The following is a 23172-nucleotide window of genomic DNA, read 5'->3' as shown; positions in this document are numbered from 1 at the left end:
GGCATCTTAATCCGCTCTAGCAAAGCAATCGGAGGGACTTTTTTACTGTATAAATGTATATTATGTATTTATAACAGATATATTTTAATAACCCACTGTCATCCTCTGAGATCCGTCCAGCTTTTGGAGGAGGGCTGATTGTTGAATTAAATGGGAACGTGATGAGGACCTCACCCTGTACCCTTTAGGTGATTAAGTGAGGCACAAATCTCTGCTGTTCCTTCTGGGAAGGGATGCTCTTTTTGATTTCTGTCTTAGCCAGGGATGGGGTAGGGAGGCAGTTTCAGAGCATTCCCCTTGGCCCTCCCAATTTGTAGAGCTCTTACCTACAAGCCAAGGCGTTCATTTCACTTGCCAACTACGAGAACATTTCCTGCAGTTACGCATTCAGTGCTTCGAGAACCTGTTGCCGGATGGGACAGTGAATCCTGCAGACCTGCTGTGAGGCGGACCTCATCATTATGCTCCAGGTCCCTAAATCTAGCCTTGAAACCTGTGGGAACTCCCCTTTTCCCAGTGTACCTGAGTAAATAGCCATAGGTCTGTTTGGGAGGAGGGCTGGAAAAATCATTACCAAACCTCTTCATCATGCACCTGTTATTTCATTTGATCGTGTGGATTGAGCACCAGCCCCTCTTATCTGCCCATACGTCTCACGCCTGTAGAGACACCACATCCCATTGTCTCCACAGCTCTCGGAAGATAGAGCACGCCCTCCACTCTTCCCCCTTCCTCCATCCGCTATGATCTCCCTGCTCATTGAGCTCACCGTGTTTCTGAAGGTCAGGTGAACTCTCTGGAAGCCCAGTTCTGTAACAAAGCCCCGACTGTCGGCCTCAGCCTGCACAGACAGCCACCACTGAGCTTCTCCATGCCCCCCTCCACCAGCACATTCTTTCTCTCCGCAGAGGCTCTTCCAGGCCTTCCAGTGAAGCAGTCAGCTGGCACGTTTTCCAGCCCTCCATAAACCCTTCGTGCACCTTTTGCCAAAGCAGTTCTGGCGTTTCTGCTCAGTGTGGAGCCATCTATTCTCCTACCCTCCCAAAGTCCTTCCAGCAGCGTGTGGGCACCATCTCCTTGCGTCCGTGCCAGGGTATTTCTTTTTCTTTCTTTCTTTTTTTAAATAACAAAACAGTATTTTTTTAAATTGAGATAGAATCTGCTTGAGATTGTCTCCCCCTCTGCACCTCCCAGCCCCTGTGTGTGCTGTCTCACTGTCTCTAAAATAAATAAATAAATCTTTAAAAGAAAAAAAAGTTGCTAAGAGAGCAGATCTTAAAATTTCTCATCACTAGAAAAAAAGTTGTAATGATGTGGTGATGGATATTAACTAGACTTATTATGTAGTCATTGTGAAATGATAACAAATAACGAATCATTATGTTGTACACCTGAAACTGATAAATCATTTTTTAATTTATTTTAGAGAGAGGGAGCGCGCACACACTAGGGCCTGGGAGGGGCAGAGGGAGAGAGAATCTCAAGCAGACTCCTTGCTGAGCGGGGCTCCAGTGTGGGGCTGGATCTCAGTACCCTGAGATCATGACCTGAGCCAAAATCAAGAGCCGGCTGATTAACCGACTGAGCCGCCCAGGTGCCCCTCTCTCAGCAACTATCAAATATACAACACAGTATTGTTAACCCCAGCCACCATGCTGTACTCTCATCCTCCCCAGGACGTATTTATTTTATAACTGGAAGTTTGTGCCTTTTGACCACCTTCACCCGTTTTGCCCATCCCCACCCCCACCCCCTACCCCGGCCACCACCAATCTGTCCTCTGTGTCTATGAGTTCAGATTTTTGTTTGTGGTTTTTTTTTTTTAGATTCCAAATATAAGTGAAATCGTACAGTAGTTGTCTTTCCCTGTCTGACTTATATCACTTAGCATAATGCCTTCAAGGTCCATTCAGCTTGTCGCAGATGGCAAGATTTCACTCTTTTGGTTTTTTTCACTCTTTTTAATGGCTGGAAAATATTCCATTGTTTTCTATGTATAGAATATATATATATACACACGTACGCATACACACCACAACTTATCTGTCCGTTCATCCACTGATGGACACAGGTCGCTCCCACGTCTTGGCTGTTGCAATGAATGCTGCAATGCACATGGGCGTGTATATATCTTTTTGAGTTAGTGTTTTCATTTCTGTCGGGTAAATACCTTCAAGTGGAATTGTTGGATCATGCAGTAGTTCTGTTTTTAACTTCTTGAGGAACCCGCATTCTGTTTTCCATAGTGACTACACGAGTTCACGTACCCACCAACAGGGCACAAAGGGTTCTCTTTTCTCCACATGCTCGCCAACGCTTATTTCTTGTCTATTTGATAATAGCCCTTCTTTGCCATTGAGTTGTATTAATTCCTCATATATTTTGGATATCAGTCCCTTATCGGGTATGTGATTTGCCAGTGTTTTCTCCCACTCACTACGTTGACTTCTCATTTTGCTGATGGTTTCCTTTCCTGCTGCAGAAGCTTCTTAGATCGACATCGTTCTGCTTGTTCATTTTTGCTTTTGTTGCCTTTATTTTGATATCAAATCCAAAAAAAAAAAAATCATTGCCAAGACCGATGTCAAAGGACTTAACTGTCTATGTTTTCTCCTAGCAGGTTTGTGGTTTCGGGTCTTATGTTCAGGTCTTTAATCCATTTTGAGTTAATTTTTGTGTATGGTGTGGGATAGTGGTTCCACTGCAATCCAGTTGTCCCAACACCATTTATTGAAGAGACTGCTGTGTCCCGGTTGTACATTCTTGGCTCCTTTGTTGAAAATTAATGGACCATATATGTGTGTGCTCCTTTCTGAGGAATTCTCCAGTACTCACTATATGTTCTGTCCTTCTTGATCCAGCATCCTCAGGATCCAGACCCATATACTCTCCTGTTCCCACAGATACAGGTGGTCGAGGGCCTGCAGCAAATGCAGGGAATAGTCCTTATCCTACCCCATCAGGACCAGCATTTGTCGTGTTAGGTTTTGTGATGATTTGACCCTGTTCATAATGGTCAGGAGGGAAGGAAAGACTAGCTCCTTAGAGGGACACGGGTTTTATTGCAAAGGAGAAGCGTCTGTGTGCATCATTTTCAAGCAAGACCAGAAGGAGTGGGCCACTTTGGCAGGCTCAGAGAAGTCAGAGGGATTATTGTTTCAAGCCGTTTGCCTGTTTCAGTCCAGAGGTCCCATCCTGAGTCTCGGGGTTCTACCGGGGTATTGTTAGGTAGTGTTCTCTAGAAAAATACCTGCAAAGGAGTGATGTAAGAAGGATTGGGCCCCAAGAAGAAGCTGAAATGCTATACGATTGCAACAGAGGCCTCGTATGATCCTACAGGGAACTCAAGCCAGGACAGCTCTTTAGAGAAGCTGCAAATTGAAGCAAGGGGTCCAAGGTCTTTGAATCCCTGCAGTGACACCCTTGGCTGTGGTCTGCTCTAGGGAGGAGAAGACATCTGTGAGAGGCAGCTCCCTTCAGCCAGGACAGTTCCCAGGGAGGTAGTCACTCACAAGCTGTCAGCCATGAAACACGCCCCCGAGGGAGCAGGTGCCCCAGCCCTGAAGGGGATCCCGGCAGCCCAGCACACTGTGCTCGAGAGGATGTGTGAAAGTTCCCAGCTTCAGTTGTTAATTTATGTGTTACCCCCTGCAGTTATCAGTTATTGCTTAGTATCTCTGGAGGCGTTACTGTTAGGGACATAGAGGAGGGGTGGATATATAGTCTGTCAGTGTTTCTATTTCTAAGTGGATACCATGCCATTCATTCCCTCGTGATTGTTTAAAGTTCCATTTTGTCAGTTATTAGGATTATTACCTGTACAGTCAGGGTTCAGCCAGAGAAGCAGAACATTTTTACAAGGAATTGGCTTAATTGTGGGGGCTGACTAGGCAAGATCAGAATCCATACGACAATGTCAGGAAGGGCAGGGGAGAAGCTTTGTTCACAGAGTTTCTTCTTCATCAGAGAAACCTCAGTTCTGCTTTTAAGGACTTTCAACTGATTGAATGAGGCCCACCCAAGTTTTCTAGGATAATCTTCCCAACTTAATTCAACTGGGTTTGTGGACTTTAATGATACCTACAAAATACCTTCACAGCAACACCTAAATTCGTGTCTCACTGAATGGCAGTAGACTGTAGCCTGGCCAGGTGGACACATCAAAGGCCATCACACTGCCCAATTTCTTTTTGTTCAAATGTGCCTATTATAGTAGTAGTAAGAGCCTCTGACACTACTCCCATCAAGAGATGGAGTCTACTTTTGCCTCTGTTGTTTGATCAAGTGTATGACGGTGTGATGCTATGTGACTTCCAAAGCTGTGTCATCATCAGCCATGAAGCTTCTTTCTCATGCACTAGAATATCTGCTCTTGAAGCCCAGAGATGCCATGGAAGAAGTCCAGCCAGCCTGAGTCCTTCACATGGAAAAGGCCACTGTGATCAAATCTGAGCTGAGCTCATCCTTCAGCCATCTCAGCCCACCCATTAAGACATGAGAGTGAGGAGGCCATCTTGGAAATGGACCCTCCCTGCTGTTAACTCATCTCAACTGGGCCCCCAGACACAGTCGAGCAGAGGAGAGCCATGCCCACTATTCCCCTTCCAAATTCCTGACCCACAGAATCCATGAGCATAACACAGTGGTTGTTCTTTAAGAACATGAAGTCTTGGATGGTTTGCCAACACGGCAGTAAATAACAGGAGCGCCTGGATTGTTTTTCTGTCCTTTTATTTTCAGGCGTTTTATGTGGGTTTGTTGTGTCTGTGTAAACAGCATGTTGTTGGATGTTATCCCTTTTTCCAATCAGAATCAGATTCCTGAGGAGGGACTCAGAACCTTTAACAGTGGATGTGTATGCACATTAAAGCCCGAAAACGCACTTTGGGTTGTTCTGCCTTTCGACCCACATCTTCCCTGCCCCTCCTTCCTCTAGAACTCTGGCACCAGGTTTTCTCCGGTTAATTAGGGCGGAGCTTTAACCGCTGCCCATCCGCACCCCCCTCCCCAAGATGCTAGTAGCTCCCGGACCTCCCAGTCATCTACCAGACCTGCTTCTGCCCGGGGAAACTTTAAAGTTCCCGTAGAACCTTGCAGGCTAAGAAGCAAGTCGCAGTGATGGGTGGAGGAGGTTACCATGGAGACAGGTCCACGGAATGAGGCTCGGGCGGGTGGGAGGGCCGGGACGCGCTTTCCGATTGGCTCAGCGGGCGCGCAGCGTTCTCCTTGGGCACATGCGCAGTGGCGCTGAGGCGAGGTCGCGGTGGAGCCGAGGCGCGGTGAGTTCCGGGCCAGGCTTCTGAGGACCGGGCTGGAAGGTGCGGCTCCTGGCCGAGACACGTCGTGCTTTCCGGGTTAGGGAAGCGGCGGAGCCAGAACCCCCTCCGCAGCGCGGGGCTGAGCTCGCCACGCAGGCGCCCGCGCCCCCGCCGCCATTGTTGCCCCGGGCCTCTCCGGCCGCTCCGGCTGCGCGTCCGCCGGGTCCCAGCGACAGGTAATGATGTCGAGGGCGCCCGGGGCGAGTGTCCGCGCGGTCAGGCCGGAGCCCTAGCCCGTCCCCGCGCGGCGTCCGCGCTCGCGGCCTGCGGAGAAGGCGAGCACGGGGTGGAGGCTGCTGCGGCGGCCCGGGTCCCCACTCCGCCGCTGCCCACGACCCTCCGGCTGAAGAGGAGTTAGGGAGACCCGAGCGGGCAGGGGAGGCGACGGTCGCGGCCGGCGCATATCCTCTGCAGGGCCTGTAAACAGTTGGCTTTGGTTACACGACTGAGCTTGAGGAGGGTTCAGAGCTGGAGCCCGTGGACAGGTGGTGTCAGGTCGCCGGGTCAGGCCTGTTCTGAGGTTTTCCTCGGGATCCTGGTTTCAAATTTATTCATGAGAAATTGTCTCCTGTAGAAGCATTTAAAAGGGCTTCAAGTCACACCAGCCTCTCTCCCACTTTTTTCCAGTCCGACCGGCTTGTCTCTTCAGCCCTTAGATAGGGAAAAGCTAGAAGAGACTGGCATTAATATGCAAAACAGGTAAATGGCTCGCCCTTTTTTCCTTGACAGTTTCCTTGGGAACGTTGAGCACTTTATTAGGAAGGATTCTCCCAGTTTGTTCTATAGATAAGCTCTGTTGTTACTGAGAGCCAGTTCAGTCCTTGATAGCTTCTGTAACATCAGAAAAATACCAAAGCTTTTCCCCCCTCTCTGTGAAAGTTTAAGTACTGTTTCAGCAAGTTAGAAGTTTGATCTATTGTTTTGCTCATGATTCAGGTCTTTGCTTCTGTTACCACCATTTGATAGCAGTCCCAAGCCCTGTCCCCAACAGATCGCATTTATCTCACAAGCCTGAGGAGGTAGGGGAGGAAGACCAAGGTAAAGTCTATGTGTGTTTATCTGTGCACACTGAACAGGCTATTACTGTTTGTGTGTGTGTATAGCAGAGAGCACCAGAATTCTTGACTTTATGGTCTATTCTTGTGTTTCAGGGTCTCTTAACCATCCCTGCAAGTTCTGGGCTCAGAATTTGTAACTAAGGCTGCTAACTGTACCTTGACCCTGTTCTGCCCTTGGCTGCAGCGGCCCTTGATCTAATGTCTTTGTGGCTCTAGCATGAGACTTCAAGCAGTTGGCTCACTACTGGAGATATAAAGGATATTGCCAGATTGACTCTCCCGTCTGTAGCCATGTTAGCCTCATGCAAGAGGATGACCAGTTCTTCACGCTCCCAAGTCTTTCTCATGTGGAAGCCAGACAAGGCTCAGAGTGGACCCCACAGTGTTGAGAAGGAAGCCCTTGCTTCAAGAATCTTGCGTGACACTGAGACCTGTCGACAGAATTTTAGGAATTTTCCATATCCAGACGTAGCGGGTCCTCGAAAGGCATTGAATCAACTCCGAGAGCTCTGCCTTAAATGGCTGAGACCTGAGATTCACTCAAAGGAACAAATCCTGGAGCTGCTGGTGCTGGAGCAATTCCTGACCATCCTGCCTGGGGAGGTTAGGACTTGGGTGAAGTCCCAATACCCAGAGAGCAGTGAGGAAGTGGTGACTCTGGTGGAGGATTTGACTCAGATTCTAGAAGAGGAGGAAGGTGAGAATTGTAGGGCAGAAAGGGGAGGAATCCTGGGTGGTTAGAGAAGTCAACCAGCCTATCACAGAGCAGCCCTTTAAAGAAATTGGGGGGAGCAAAGGGCAGTGAGTGAGAACAGGCTTTAACATGCACCCCATCCTGCGTGGTGTGCCCCTTCCCACTGCTTGAGACCAAACACTCATTGCCTAGTGTCCTAAAACAATGACCAGACACAGCCCAATTACCCGCTCATGAGCCCTCAGGAATTTTACCTGCAGAGGTTTGAGCCATTAAGTCATTGGCTTTGTGAATTGGATTTTATAATAACAGGCTTCCAAAAAGGTAGAAAAGGGTCCAGAGCACATTTCCGTATTAAGAGACAGCATACACAATTTACATCACACGAAGATTTAGTAGAAAATTGGGAATTTGGTACATATCCTTAGCAGTCCCAGAACAGACTTGTTTTTGAAGCCTGCATTGGTATCTTAGGACAAGTCATTAGTCCTTCCCTCAGATTCTTTGAAGTAGGGGTGTGTTTTTGGTTTCTTACTCATTTCTCACTTTAGGAAAGTATAGGCATCTGTTTGGTGAAGTTTCCTGGGCTGTTCAGATAGGACTAATCTCCATCATGGTCTCCCTTCCCTAGCTGCTCCTCAGAACTCTGCCCTTCCCCAAGAGATCCCAGAGGAAGACCCCAAAGGAAGACCTGCTTTCCAGGCAGGGTGGTTAAATGACTTGGTGACCAAAGTAAGTGTTAGTTTTTTCTGTGATTTTAAAATGGCTTCTTGGAGGTGTTTGTGTGAGGACGTTTTATGTCCTGGCCCTGTAACTTCTGTACCCCCAAAAGCCCAATCTAGGACTTAAACATCAGTTTCTGTCTTTAAATCCACCTTGGCCTGTTAAGATAAGTGACTGCCCTTTATAGGAAATAGGCTCTTGTTGCCTTCCCCTGATATGCCTTTCCTCAGTGTTTGATTTTAAGGCAGTAACATTGCATAGAGGTTAAGGGATTGACCTCCACGGCCAGATGAGTCAGGTCTGGTGCCTGATTCTGAACCTATAATTTGGGGCAAGATACTTCACCATGCTTAGCCTGAGTGATTAAATGCTAATAAATAGAATTTACTTCTTAGATTGTGAGGATTAAACATTATGAGACTCGGGGTAGCCTTGATTACAATAAATCATCAATAAGCAATAGTTCTAAAATTATTTTTCTCATTAACAAGTAATTAAAGGCCATGTGTTTTCTGGTGTTATTGTTGATTGTGAGTCTGTTCTATCAGGCCACCTTAAGAGAAAATTTTACTGTAAATAAATACATCTGAAATTGGTAGAGTAAAATTATTATTCTTGGACACTATGATTGTTTACCTGAAAACCCTAAGAAAATCAAGGGAAAAACTGGGAAACAGTAGAAAATTTGAGTAAGGCGATTACTACAGAAAACGGCATATGAGAATCATTTTCGTGGGTGGCTGGCTCAGTTGGTAGAGCTTGCGACTCTTGATCTCAGGGTCATGAGTTCCAGCCTCGTGCTGGACATAGGGCTTACTTTTTAAAAAGAAGAAAATTATTCACTTTCTTGCATATACATTAAAATCAGGCAGGTGATAAAATGAAAGAAAAGATGCTATGCATAGTTTTCCCCGCCCCCAAAATTTAAAATATCTAGGTCTAAACGTAGTATAAATTTTGTAGTACATCCAGGTCCTGTATCATACTGTAAGACATGAAGGAAGCTTTGAATGTTGTGAAATTGTCTCTTCTTCCTAAATTATTAACAGTGTAATTGTCAAAGCCCCAATACAATTTTTATAAGGAACTTACGAAGTTATTTGAAAAACATGTAAAAGGAATCGATTTTTTTTTTTTAACAGAAGGAAGAAAAAGAGAAAAGAGGGATACTAACCTTACCAGATTGTGAAATGTGTTAAAAGTATAACAGTTCAACAGTGTGGGTTTTGGTCCCAATTTTATTTTAAAAAGGAAGGAAGGAAGGGCTCTGCATTTTCATCCTAGAGCACACAAGTATATCTTAAAATTTCAGATTATAACACACTGAATTCTTAAGGCAGAGCTTGAAAAGCACCACCATTCAACTGCTAACCTGGGTAAAACCCTCCTTTAGGTTGGAGCCAATATATACACTCATACAGCTGAAAACATAATGACAAAGTCTCTATTTTCGGACTTCCCTGTAGGACCATTCGAGTGTGCTCATCTGTAACTTGGGTGAGGCTTTTAACTAGATCACCTTGAGGGTCTTACTAAAGGTCAAGATTCTGTGGTTCCCCCCCAGCACACACATCCCTGGTGTTCCCACTATCCTCCTCCTACCCGTTCTTGAACCAAGTTATATTGGCCGTTTCAGGAATCAATGACATTCAAAGATGTGGCTGTGGATATCACCCAGGAGGACTGGGAGATAATGCGTCCCGTACAGAAGGAATTGTACAAGACGGTGACATTACAAAACTACTGGAACATGGTTTCTCTGGGTAAGCATCCTCCGCGCCCGCTCTTGCCAGTGTATCCGCCATCTTTCTTTCCTCTGGTGTTAAAAATGAGTTGGCCTCTGAACACTTTGCCAAGAGTGGGACCTAGAGGTGAGTGTGCTCATCCCATTCGGGCATAGACAAAGCCATGTTCTCCCTTTTCCCAAATAAAAGGTTTCTAAGTGAAGGATCATGGAAAACTATGCCACACAGCTTCCCAGGGCTTCCACACAACACTGCACCTTGCCTACTCCATGCTTTTCCTGTGATCCTCCCGCCATGAGCTCTCTGCACATACCCTCCTGAGTAGTAGGACTTTGTTATCCCAGCACTAAAAAGCACAGTGATCTACTTCTCCCCCTAGATCACATCCATGAACCGTTGCTTTCCTGCAGAAGTCTGTCCTCACAGTTAAGTGGAAGTCAGGCAGTAAAATTCGAACAACTGTTTATCTCCAGGATAAAATTCCTTCTATTTCTCCTAAACAGGACTTACAGTGTACCGACCAACTGTGATTCCCATACTGGAAGAACCATGGATGGTGATAAAAGAAATCTTAGAAGGCCCTAGTCCAGGTGAGAGAATAACTGTCATGAGACTGTTTGCATTTAAAAACGTAAGTGCAGTGAGATCTGTTTTTTAAATATGGCCGAGTCACTCCGCAGAGACGTCCCGGCCTGTCAGAAACACTAAACTGTTTGGCATTGCTTCCTTGCAGAGGCCGCCTTCACTTCAGGAAGAGTTTCCAGACACCATTATTCTACTTTTCCCCAGTGTCTCTCACTTCATCCTTCCCTGTGACCCCTGCGTCCCATCCCCAGCTTTGTCTGGCACTTTCACTGTGCTGTTGTCTCCTCCCTCTTTTATAAGCATGTGTGAATGTCCCTAAAATTTTAAGTTTCAGACCTTCTTCTTTGTAAGTTTCTTTTATTCTGTTTACCAGCAAACCCCTGTAGCCTCCAGCCTCCACTTCCTAACTTCTTCTTTTCTTTATTTTCTAATTTTGAAAAAAAAATCTTCAAAAGATTCAAACATGTTCTCTTACTGTGTAGCGTAAGTTCCTGCATCTCCTAGCACCTAACCACTGATGCCTGTTTCTAGTTGTTTCTGTTCAGGTATTTTGTTTTTTTCCTGTTTGCATATAAAGTCAATATAAAAATGTTTTGGGGGCACCTGGGTAGCTCAGTCGGGTAGGTATCTGCCTTCAGCTCAGGTCACGATGTCAGGGTCCTGGGATCGAGCCCCACATCAGGCTCCCTGCTCAGCAGGGAGTCAGCTTCTCCCTCTGCTCCTTCTCCCTGCTCATGCTCTCTCGCTCTCTCTCAAATAAAATCTTTACTATGTACGTGTGTGTGTGTGTGTACATTTTTTCTTAAAAATCCTATATGTGGGATGCTTTCTTTATATCATTTGGGGGAAAAAATGTTTTTTCCTCCTTTTTAGATTTTATTTTTAAGTAATCTCTACCCCCAGTGTGAGGCTCGAACTCTTTTTTTTTTTTAAGATTTTATTTATTTATTCGACAGAGATAGAGACGCGAGCGAGAGAGGGAACACAAGCAGGGGGAGTGGGAGAGGAAGAAGCAGGCTCATAGCGGAGGAGCCTGATGTGGGGCTCGATCCCACAACGCCGGGATCACGCCCTGAGCCGAAGGCAGACGCTTAACCGCTGTGCCACCCAGGCGCCCCGTGAGGCTCGAACTCTTAACCCTGGATTGAGTCGCACACTCTACTAAGTCAGCCTTTTCCTCCATTTTCTAACAGAAATGGTAGCAAACTGTACACACGGTTTTGTACTTTGCTTTTGTTTTCTTAAAAGCATATCTTGAGAAGTGTTCCAAGTGAGGGTATAAAGAGCTTCCTCATTCTCTTTTTTTAAAGAGTTCATTTTATTGTGTGTCTCATAATTTATTGAATCTGTTCCTTGTTGGTGGGCTTTTTGGTTCTTCCCATTCCGTTCTTCCTCCAAAAGAGCTTCAAACCTACAGAAAAGTTGCAGAATCAGTGCATTGAACACCTGTGTAATTTTCACCTGGAACCACCAGCTACCATCATTTAGCCACTTTTGCTTTCTCTCTTTTTGGGAGGAGGGGGGGCAGAGGGAGAGAGAGAATCTCAGCAGACTCCCCACTGAGTGCGGAGTCTGACACAGGGCTCCATCCTGAGATCATGACCTGAGCTGAAATCAAGTCAAGTGCTTAACCGACTGAGCCACGCAGGTGCCCCTTTGCTTTATCTGTTTACACACACACACACACACACACACTTTGTTTTTGTTCTTTCCCCTTTCCTTCCCTTCTGCTTCCCTTCTGACATTTTTCTGAAGGATCCGGTCCAGGTGTTTTAGAATGACGCACAATCTGGATTTGTCCGGTTGTTTCCTTATATTTAGATTCAGACGAAATACGTTATCAAACAGACGACATAGGTGTGTGCTCTCCATTGCCATTTGTCTCATCATTGGTGATACTCATTTTAGTTAAGGTGCTGTTGAGCGGATCTCTCCATTTTAAAGGTGCATTTGTCTCTTCATAATCAATAAGTAATCTGCGGCGTGATACTTAGAGGCCAGGTGACTATTCCATTCCCTGGTACTGTTTTATTTAAGGATTTTTAGCATCCATTCTTGAGTCTTGCTTTATTACACTGCCGATTTCAAGATGCTGATTTTCTAATTCAGTCTTCACTTCTACAGGATTAATAGCTTTCTCCTGTAAAGATTCGTTTTTCCTTCCACCTCATTTTTGATGTGAACATGTCATTTTGGACTAATGGAATTTTTCCAGATTCAGCGTGTTATTAGTCCACTAATTCCAGTTTTGTTTTGTTTTGTTTTTCACGCTCAGTTGTCCCAAACTTGGGTAATACGACTTGAAAAGCTAATTCTTCATTCTTCTCATAATTTATAGCAGAATGACCTCTATGTACTTGTAGCACAGTAAATTCTCCGTGGGGTGATTTTGGCACACTCCAGCACTGAAGAAACACGCGCGACATAATGGAAACGGGCCTAGACTAGAGTCAGGATAGTCTCCTGGAAGGTACTGCCGGTCTGGGACCCCTTTAATTTGAGCCTGAGGGGTTTTTTAGATCATTCAGGCAGCATGCGTTGGGGCTGTCATCCCCAAGAGGGGGCATTTTATGGTTATTTTAGGGGGAGAATTTTCTCCCTCCAAAGAGCACCAGGGCTGAGAAAGTCAAGTTCCTTTTTGACTTCTGTAGAAGCGAGATTTTTTTTAGGTTTTGTGTTCTTTTTCTAGCCAGTCCTTAAGCAGAGTTTAACCCTGTATGCTCAGGAGTCCTGTCAGCCTCCCTTCCTTGTCAGGGCCCCAGGCTTTGTTTCTGGCCCCTGGACCCCTTGCACCCTCAAAATGGAAGTGTAAGGCCATTAACCAGAGTGAGGAGCTGTGTCAGTCAGCTCCTGCTGACCTCCATCTTCCTGCTTTTGCTTGATTTGTGGCCTCGGAGGATTTCCCTTTCTTCCCAGCATAGAGGCACATAACCAGTTGAACCTTTGGTTAGGATATCTAATTAGTCGTCCTTCGGGAAATGGAAACTTTGATAATTCACAAATCGTAGTAGTGGTCTTCGACGGCCATTCCTGTCTCCGGACTTTCACAGTTCTTTATTTAACCTAGCCATTCTTAAAGGTTCAACTCAAATCATACCTACCCTGAAGCTTTTTTGATTATCTGAGTCAATACCGATTTCATCTATGAGAAGTATTGTGCCACTCTTTGGCCCCGTTCACCAGTAGACACTTAACACTTCCCACCGGTCCATTCTGGTTAAATGCATATATTTATATGCTTAGTAATACTAACTTTTTGAATTACCAATAAACTGATTGGTTTAAAAAGGTGTATTTATTATAGCAATTTCTTCATTGTCATGGTTCACACTTGTTATTTTAAGCCTGTTATTCCTTTAGTGCTTTTACTTTTCAGGTGTATGGTACACTCTGCCATAGACTGATCCTGACTACATAGAATCAATTAATGGGGCACCTGGCTGGCTCAGTCAGTTGAGCGTCCAGCTCTTGATTTGCCTCAGGTCACATGATCTCAGGGTCGTGAGATGAGCCCTGAGTTAGGCTCTGCACTAAGTGTGGAGCCTGCTTAAGATTCCCTCTCTCCATCTCCCTCTGCCCCTCCCGCTCTCAAATGCTCGCTCTCATGCACTCACTCTCTCAAATAAATAAATAAATCTTTAAAAACAATTAAACTCAGCTTCCGGTACTATCTCATTTTGTGTGTGTGACACACACCCCTACCTATATAATCCATTAACATTCTCACTTTGTTCTTCTGGAAGGGACAGTAACAAATCCTGGTTTGAGAGAGTTGTTTTTAAATATTTTTCTTATGGAGCGCTTGGGTGGCTCGGTTGGGCATCTACCTTCGGCTCAGGTCATGATCTTGGGGTCCTGGTAATGAGCCCCGAATGGGGCTCCCTGCTCAGTGGGGATCCTGCTTCTCCATCTCCCTCTGCCTGCTGCTCCCCCTCCTTGTGCTCTCTCTGTCAAATGAATAAATAAAATCTTTTTAAAAACCTAAAAGCTATAATCCTCTTAGCTCTTTGATAATATTTTTCTAGTTCGAGTGCATTTTCATGCAAGCTATGGGATGACTTTTTTCATTTAACATACTCCCAAGCATTTTCTAATGTCAGCTCTAATTTTTGTATCTGAATCAAAGTACGTAAATCTACCTAGTTATTTTTACCAGTTATCAATATTCCAGTATTCCCTTACTCTAGTCCTTTATTGGCAAATGGCAGCTATCAATTTTAATGATCACATATGATTCTGTGGAATTGATATAAGGTTTTTCTATTTTGATCTCCATCTTAGAAAATTTCTGAACTATCCAGTACCATTTTCACTATATTATAAATTCCATATTTGATTATATTTCATTACGTAATTCATAATATTTGAAAGCCCTGTGTTTTTGATGTGATTTCAAGGGAGAAAGATATTATAATTTAAATTTGTTTTAAACCATCATACTGGAAACAGAATAGGCATGAATAAATACATATTTGATTGCTTTGCAGACAGATTTAAGGACAGGGATATTTTTTTGTTCACTTCGCTTTTATGTGTATGTGTGTGCTTTCATCTGGTTCACCTTTTTACAACAAATTATTGTCATTTATTTTACCAGTTCAGTTGAGTGGCCACCATATCCAGAGTCTTGGGCCATTTTCTGAAGGAAATGTGAAAGAATCATAGGCTGTTGTCAGAGTTTGCATCTAAGTTGGAAATACAAGAAGCACACAAAATGGTGAAGTAATAACGTAAGGCCATGTGCCGTCATGGCCCCTGGGTTGAATCACATGAGACTGCTGATACTTCAACCATGTTGACTTACAAAAAGGCAAGTTCATATGATTCAACCTAATCTGCACTTTAGGATTCTAAGAAAGAGGAAAACAGGAACTGGGTCATACATTTTTTTTTCTTAATAGATAGAGAAGTTATCTTAAGAGAATGCGTAAGTCTTGGGGTGCCAGGGTGGCTCAGTCAGTTGAGCTTCAACTCTTGGTTGTGGCTCAGATAATGATCTTGGGAACTGGGATCAAGCCCCATGTCTGTCTCCAAGCTCAGTGGGGAGTCTGCTTCTGCCTCTCCCTTTGCCCCTCCCCCTGCTCTTGCTCTCTCTGTCAAATAAATAAAATCTTTAAAAAAGAGAGAGAATGCCTAAGTCTGGAATTTGCATGGCACCCATAGAAGGCTATGAGGAGGTAGCTTGAAGTTATGTGGATAACTTTAAATTTTAAGCTAAATGTGAAGTTTGGCAGAAGATACAGTAGATTAGGAAAGGCTGGATTATTTGGGTACTAAATATGTCAAGTGGGGGTATTTTGAACTTTTAGCTTTTCTCCTTTAAGCCTTTGGTGCTCAAACTTCAGTGAACATCAGAACCACCTGGAGGGCTTTGTAAAACAGATTGCGTAGCCCTGTCTCCAAAGTTCCCTTCATTTATTTATTTATTTATTTATTTATTTGAGATTTTACTTAAGAGAGCATAAGCATGAGCGGGGAGTGGGAGGGCAGGGGGAGAGGGAGAAGCAGGCTCCCCGCTGAGCAGGGAACCCGACACAGGGCTCAATCCCAGGATGCTGGGATCATGACCTGAGCCAAAGGCAGTCGCTTAACTGACTGAGCCACTCAGGTGCCCCCAAAGTTTCTTTATTTTATTTTATTTACCCAGTTAATTAGCATATAATGTATTGTAAGTTTCAGAGGTAGAGTTCAGTGATTCATCAGTTGCATATAACACCCAGTGCTCATTACATCATGTGCCCTCCTTAATGCCCATCAGCCAATTACCCCATCTCCCCCACCCATCTCCCCTCCAGCAACCCTCAGTTTGTTTCCTGTAGCTAAGAGTCTCTTATGGTTGTCTCCCTCTTTAATTTCTTCTTATTTCATTTTTCCGTCCCTTCCCCTACGATCCTGTTTTGTTTCTTAAATCCCACATATGAGTGAAATCATGTAATTGTCTTTCCCTGACTGACTTATTTTGCTTAGCATAATACTCTCTAGTTCCATGCACGCCATTGCAAGTGGTAAGATTTTTTTTGATGGCCAAGTCATACTCCATTGTATATATATACCACATCTTTTTTTTTTTTTTTTTTAAGATTTATTTATTTATTTGAGAGGGAGATGGAGGGAGGGAGAGAACGAACAAGCAGGGGAAGCAGCAGAGGGAGAGGGAAAAGCAGACTCCCCTCTAATCAGGGAGCCTGACGTGGGTTTCGATCCCAGGACCCTGGGATTATGATCTGAGCCGAAGGCAGACGCTTAACCAACTGAGCCACCCAGGCGCCCCTTTACCACATCTTCTTTATCCATTCATCTGCTGATGGTCATCTGGGCATTTTCCATCATAGTTTGGCCGTTGTAGACATTACTGCTATAAACATTGGGGTGCAGGTAACCTTTCTGATCACTGTGTTTGTATCCTTTGGGTAAATACCCAGTAATGCAATTACTGGGTCGCAGGGTAGCTCAATTTTTAACTTTTTGAGGAACTTCCATACTGTTTTCCAGATTGGCTGTACCAGCTTGCATTCCCACCAGCAGCGTAAGACGGATCCCCTTTCTCCACATCCTCACCAACATCTGTTGTTTCCTGACTTGTTAATTTTAACCATTCTGACTGGTGTGAGGTGGTATCTCATTGTGGTTTTGATTGTATTTCCCTGATGCCAAGGGATATTGAACATTTTCTCATGTGTCTGTTGGGCATTTACGTGTCTTTGAACAAATGTCTATTCATGTCTTCTGCCCATTTCTTTTTTTTTTTTTTTAAAGATTTTATTTATTTATTCGACAGAGATAGAGACAGCCAGCGAGAGAGGGAACACAAGCAGGGGGAGTGGGAGAGGAAGAAGCAGGTTCATAGCGGAGGAGCCTGATGTGGGGCTCGATCCCATAACGCCGGGATCACGCCCTGAGCCGAAGGCAGACGCTTAACCGCTGTGCCACCCAGGCGCCCCTTCTGCCCATTTCTTGACTGGATTATTTGTGTTTTGGGTGTTGAGTTTGATATGTTCTTTATAGATCTGAAGACTAGCCCTTTATCTGGTAAGACATGTGCAGATATCTTCTCCCGTTCTGTGGGTTGTCTTGAGTTTTGTCGACTGTTTCCTTTGCCGTGCAAAAGCTTGTTATCTTGATGAAGTCCCAATAGTTCATTTTTGCTTTTGTTTCCCTTGCTTTTGGAGACGTGTCTAGTAAGGAGTTGCTGCGGCCGAGGTCGCATAGGCTGCTGCCTGTGTTCTCCTCTAGGATTTTGATGGATTCCTGTCTCACATTTAGGTCTTTCATCCATTTTGAGTCAATTTTTTGTGTTTGGTGTCAGGAAATGGTCCTGTTACATTCTTCTGCATGTGGCTGTCCAATTTTCCCAACACCATTTGTTGAAAAGACTTTTTTTTCCCATGGATGTTCTTTCCTGCTTTGTGAAAGATTAGTTGACTCTAGAGTTGACGGTTCATTTCTGGGCTCTCTGTTCTGTCCCATTGACCTGTGTGTCTGTTTTGTGCCAGTACCATACTGCCTTGGTGATCACAGCTTTGTCATAGAGCTTGAACCCCGGGAGTGTGATGCCACCAGCTTTGGTTTTCTTTTTCAACATTCCTTTGGCTGTTGGGGTCTTTTCTGGTTCCATAGCCCCCAAAGTTTCTGATTCAGCTTGTCTGGATGGGGACCAATAATGTAAAACATTCCCGAATGATAGTGTAGTTTATGCCACTGGTCTGGGGACTGTACTTTGAGAACTATTACTATGAGAGATTTACTAGAGCTATTTAAACATGGAGAACACTCCTTGAAATTGCTTTTGGAATATTATGTGGATCGTGAAGAGTAGGTTGGAAGGAGTCAATGAGAGTCCGTGTCTGCTTTATACAAATCAATCCATGAAGCCATCCCACGTTATCCCAGTCTTACCTGGTGTTCTCACATCTCTCCTTTTTTTTTTTTTTTTTAAGATTTTATTTATTTATTTGACAGAGCGAGAGCACATGCAGGAGGAGCAGCAGAGGGAGGAGGAGAAGCAGGCTCTCTGCTGAGCGGGGACCCCGATGTGGGGCTTGATCCCAGGACCCTGACTGGGATCATGACCTGAGCCAAAGGCAGCCGCTTAACCAACTGGGTCCCTGAGGTGCCCCTGTTTTCACATCTCTTAGCCTGGGCACTTGGCCTAACCTATTTTATTAATCTGTGCCTATGGTGAGTGGTGAGGAGCCTCTCCTTTTTCAGCAGTTTGGTCTTCTGGTTTTCTGCCCCTGTATTCTCTTTTTCCCAAGGTTTAAGTACCACGTTATGAGGTTGTCAGAGCCATGGTCTTTTTAAGCATTTTATTCATGTTCAGTATTTCGTTTCTGTTTTGGCAGTTTCCTTTCTCCAAATAGAGGAAAACTTTTTATATTGTATATTCTTTTTATCCCAGAATGGAAAACAGAAGCCCAAGAATGTACTCCAGTTACAAATACTTCTAAACTCACAAAGACTGGAACTCAGACCATCAAATTGGAAGAACCATATGACTACGATGAGAGATTAGGGAGGCAAGCATCAGATACCTTCAGGAAGATTCCCACTAATGAAAGAAATTTCGCTTTGAAGTCAGTCCTCTCGAAAGAAGATGACCCTATGGAAGAGTATCTTAGTAAATATGATATATATAGAAATAATTTTGAAAAGCATTCAAACCTAATTATTCAGTTTGGTACCCAATCAGATAATAAAACTATGTATGATGAAGGCAGGGCAACCTTCAGTCATGTCTCATATGGTATTGTACATAGAAAGATTTATCCCGGAGAGAAGCCTTATAAGTGTAATGTGTGTGGGAAAAAGTTTAGGAAGAACCCGTCCTTCGTGAAACACCAAAGTACCCATGCCAAAGAAAAATCTCATGAATGTGAAGAATGTGGGAAAGAGTTCAGGCATATCTCATCCCTCATCGCACATCAGAGAATGCATACTGGGGAAAAACCGTACGAATGCCACCAGTGTGGTAAAGCCTTCAGCCAGCGTGCACACCTTACTATACATCAGAGAATTCATACTGGAGAGAAACCCTACAAGTGTGATGACTGTGGGAAGGACTTCAGCCAGCGTGCACACCTTACTATACATCAGAGGACACATACTGGAGAGAAACCGTATAAATGCTTGGAATGTGGTAAAACCTTCAGCCACAGCTCATCGCTGATTAATCATCAGAGAGTTCATACCGGTGAGAAACCTTACATCTGCAATGAGTGTGGGAAGACGTTCAGTCAGAGTACACACCTCCTTCAACATCAAAAAATACATACCGGAAAGAAACCCTATAAATGCAATGAGTGCTGGAAAGTGTTCAGTCAGAGTACTTACCTCATTCGGCATCAGAGAATTCATTCTGGAGAGAAGTGTTATAAATGCAACGAGTGTGGAAAAGCCTTTGCTCATTCCTCAACTCTCATTCAGCATCAGACTACTCACACTGGGGAGAAATCCTATATATGTAAAATATGTGGAAAAGCCTTCAGCCAGAGTGCAAACCTTACTCAACATCACAGAACACACACTGGGGAGAAACCATACAAATGCAGTGTGTGTGGCAAAGCCTTCAGCCAGAGCGTCCACCTTACTCAGCATCAAAGGATTCATAATGGAGAGAAACCCTTCAAATGCAATATATGTGGGAAAGCGTATAGACAGGGTGCCAATCTTACTCAGCATCAAAGGATTCATACCGGAGAGAAGCCGTATAAATGCAATGAATGTGGGAAAGCTTTTATTTACTCCTCATCACTTAATCAACATCAGAGAACTCATACTGGAGAGAGACCCTATAAATGTAATGAATGTGATAAAGATTTTAGCCAGAGAACATGCCTTATTCAACACCAGAGAATTCACACAGGAGAGAAGCCGTATGCGTGCCGGATATGTGGTAAAACCTTCACCCAGAGTACGAACCTCATTCAGCATCAGCGTGTTCATACAGGTGCCAGACATCATAACTGATAGATACGGGAGACTTCAGTTTGGTTTCACGATTCATTCAAATTTTATTTTGTACTCCGTTACAACATTATTCAAAACAAGCCCAAAAGAAGTGCAATATATGTTAGATATCGTTCAGCAGAAGTATCGGAATTAGTAATGTGGATATAAGCTATTTAAATTTAATGTGACATTTAAAAAGAAAACTTCATTCACTTCTTAACCTTTATTTGATATCAGTTCAATTCATTCCAGAAAGAAATCCTGTAAAAGTAAGAGTACTCAAAAATCTGTAACTCCTCAACTTCGTATTTCAAGTACTTCTCAATGAGACCTTATGAATGTAACTTGGGAAAGCTTCCATCAAGTAGGGATTTCACGCCAGTGAGTAATCTTGGGATAATTGAAAAAGCTGCTTTCAGGCCTTTATTTCTTTCCAGCTTTGAAGCCTTAAATATGTAAAGGGTTCCCTTCCCTTTTCCTGTTATTGCCATAACTGCCATGTGGAGCCAGTAGGTTTGCAAAATATATGTAGTGGAAAGTATCTTAATTTTTATGTGACCACTGTTAATTACATTTTCCTTTAAATATTGAAATACTCAAGGAAGAGAGCTTTAGGAAAGATGATCTGTTAGGATAAACTAATGTATAAAGAACCCTTAGACATTTGTACAAATTTAGTTAAACAGGTATAAATTAAACACCCAACCTTAAATTCATCTTTAAAACATACTATCCTTAGTTTCTTTAGGTTTCGACATCTGTCCTCCTGAAGAAAGAAATAAGAATAAAATTCCCATTTTTTCCCCTGACTCCTAAATTCATAACTTAAGGTTCTCCCATGGCTGCTTTACCATAGAAAGCCCATTTCTGTTGAGACACGTTTCTTGAGTGCCTACTGTGCGCAGGGCCCAGACTTCCTAATTGGATCCTTTCAGGACTTCTTATCGTGCTGAAAACCACAGCTAATTTAAGCAACGGAAAGCTTCTAAAGTAGTGAAAGATGACAGAGGACATGTCACGGAATGAGCGTAAGAAGCCTACTAAACTGGGTTGCCAAATGTGAGCCTGTATCCCAAGACGAAGAAGTGGTGAAAGCAGCTATTTACAAAGTGAGGAAAAGATCAGTAATGGAAAATAGATGTAAAGTTCACTACAGAAAGTGGGTCAGGGAAACAAGGGTGAAGACTTAGCAGTTAAGACAGAATACACAGGTAACTTACAACCTGAACTGTTGTTAGACTTGCTTTACCGAAGAAAGTAAGAGAGTGAATAAGACCAGATTCAGCCTGTTGATAAGAAGGAACTAAAAGTGAAGTGACTGATTTTAAAGGAATAATTGGAATTGGTACTTTCTCATACATACAAGTAAAAATGGGAATTGCTCTTAAAATGTCAGAAAACATTGGAAAAAGCATTGATGCAGAAACTACCATTGATGCAGTAATTATTTAAACGGTAACTAAGTTTGTGGGGTCCCAAACATAAAAGGAAAACTGGCAGAAATGCAAATAGAAATAGGTAAAAATACTATTTTATTTAATATCCACAGCATTCCACTATCAGAATATGAGACCATATTGTGAAAGCTGAGATTTCATCCTGCTCTTAATTTGTTTCTTCAGTGCCTTGCATATGGAAAGTGGTCGGTATATGTTTGTTGAATTAATGAATAAGTAGGTAAGTTAGAGTTGAGTAATAAGGTGGAATTAACAGATACGGAGTGAAGTTGGTTGCATTGAAAATTCCTTTTTGTACATGTGTGCAAAGAAATACTAAACAAATAGTGGTTCTTTATTGGGTAATAGGAACTACTTAAATTGAAGAATCAGAAACAGTGGGGAATATTCCTAAACAAATTATGGGACATCTTTGCACAGGAAGTTTTCCTGAGCTGGATGAAGAAAAACTGATAGAAATTCCAGTGCCATAAATAGCAGTTTAAGCATATGTTGACCATGCAGCTTCACTTGGGTGTTACTGCTGATAGGAACACCCTACAAACAGGTGCCGAAGACACGGGGTGCTGGCATCTTCAAAGCTTTCTTGTTGAGTGTTTTCGTCAAGAAGTTATTGCTTTCCCTTGTCCTCACATCAGTTAACCCTGATGTCCTGGAATCCTTGACAAAGTGTAGGTTGTCTTCAGGTTGCATAATCAAGTTTATGCCGTAGTTACCATGTTAGAAAATAACCGTTGTATTTAAGATGCAATTTTTATTTATAATGCCACTTCATACCTTACACAACACTTTTTTTTCCCCCTCCTGGCATAAATGTATGGAGTGTTACAGTCCATAGCGCCTTTCTTTGCTTTAATTTGTATTTCCTGCCTTTGTGAGTTTTATGTAAATAATGCATTTATAAAGTCTTCCATTGATACACTGAGGCAGTTGATGCCCTTAAAAATAACAGAATGGTAGAGAACCATAAATCTTTGTGTATTTTTCCCACTTTGACAGTTGTCTGATCCACATGTAATCCAAGTTTTTTTTAAGTCTTATTTTCCACAACTTTTTTATTACAAAGGTGTTGAAATACACAGAAAATGTAATAAAGCGAACTGTATATCTACCACCTAGCTTTAAAAATTTAACATCTTTTACTGAACAATTGGAAAGTTAGATGTGGCATTTCACCCCTAAATATTTCAGCATGCATCTTATAAAAGTAAGGATGGATTTTCACATAACCACATACCATTACATACCTTGAAAAAGGAAAAATTTTCAAATATCTAATGCTTCATCCATGTTTAAATTTTCCCTATTGATGCTGTCGAGTTTCACACATGATGTTTACCTGTTAATCTGTTTCATCTATCAAGATGTCTCCCATCTCTGATTTTCTCCAGGACCTTTTTTTTTTTTACTATAGCAGGTCAGTTGTAGGATGTCTCACACTGAGGATGTAACTGATTCTATGGGGTTTATCTTGCCCCCGTCTCCCCTGCGTTTTCTGTAAACTACCATTTAGGGCCAAAGCCTTGGCTGGCTTCCAGTTCGACGTGTAACATGAACACTTCACAGGTGTGTTCCGTGTTGCACCACATCCAGTCTCACTAACATTTGGTTGACTGTCAGTGATGGGAAACCCGACCGCTTGGT

At 43.3% G+C, this 23172-nt stretch overlaps 1 protein-coding gene across 6 annotated transcripts; it reads left to right on the top strand.

Annotated features, from left to right (window-relative positions):
- Positions 1-5226: 5226 nt before the first annotated feature.
- ZNF287 (zinc finger protein 287) lies at positions 5227-22644 on the top strand. Of its 6 annotated transcripts, none has more exons than XM_057311304.1 (7): positions 5227-5279; positions 6255-6356; positions 6470-7073; positions 7702-7802; positions 9430-9556; positions 10042-10128; positions 18522-22644. In XM_057311304.1, the coding sequence occupies exons 3-7, from the start codon at positions 6668-6670 to the stop codon at positions 20087-20089; spliced, it is 2289 nt and encodes a 762-aa protein (XP_057167287.1). In that variant the 5' UTR covers positions 5227-5279; positions 6255-6356; positions 6470-6667; the 3' UTR covers positions 20090-22644. The 6 variants fall into 6 exon arrangements, with proteins under 6 accessions (XP_057167287.1, XP_044247721.1, XP_044247722.1 ...); XM_044391786.3 differs by having other exon boundaries at positions 5227-5494; XM_044391785.3 differs by lacking the exon at positions 5227-5279 and adding an exon at positions 5556-6017.
- The last annotated feature ends 528 nt before the right edge of the window (positions 22645-23172 follow it).

This window comes from Ursus arctos, unplaced genomic scaffold (genome assembly GCF_023065955.2).
Source record: "Ursus arctos isolate Adak ecotype North America unplaced genomic scaffold, UrsArc2.0 scaffold_14, whole genome shotgun sequence".
In the NCBI taxonomy this organism is placed as follows: domain Eukaryota; kingdom Metazoa; phylum Chordata; class Mammalia; order Carnivora; family Ursidae; genus Ursus; species Ursus arctos.
Note: the sequence above shows the minus strand (reverse complement) of the source record. Positions and strands in the feature narration are given on the sequence as shown.

What these genes read in the sequence shown, in the direction of transcription:
- ZNF287 (XM_057311304.1), top strand. Translation starts at nt 6,668, where the DNA reads ATGTTAGCCTCATGCAAGAGGATGACCAGTTCTTCACGCTCCCAAGTC. An exon ending in CTGGAACATGGTTTCTCTGG is followed by an intron (nt 9,557 to 10,041) that starts GTAAGCATCCTC and finishes TCTCCTAAACAG; the next exon opens with GACTTACAGTGTACCGACCA. An exon ending in CTTAGAAGGCCCTAGTCCAG is followed by an intron (nt 10,129 to 18,521) that starts GTGAGAGAATAA and finishes TTTTTATCCCAG; the next exon opens with AATGGAAAACAGAAGCCCAA.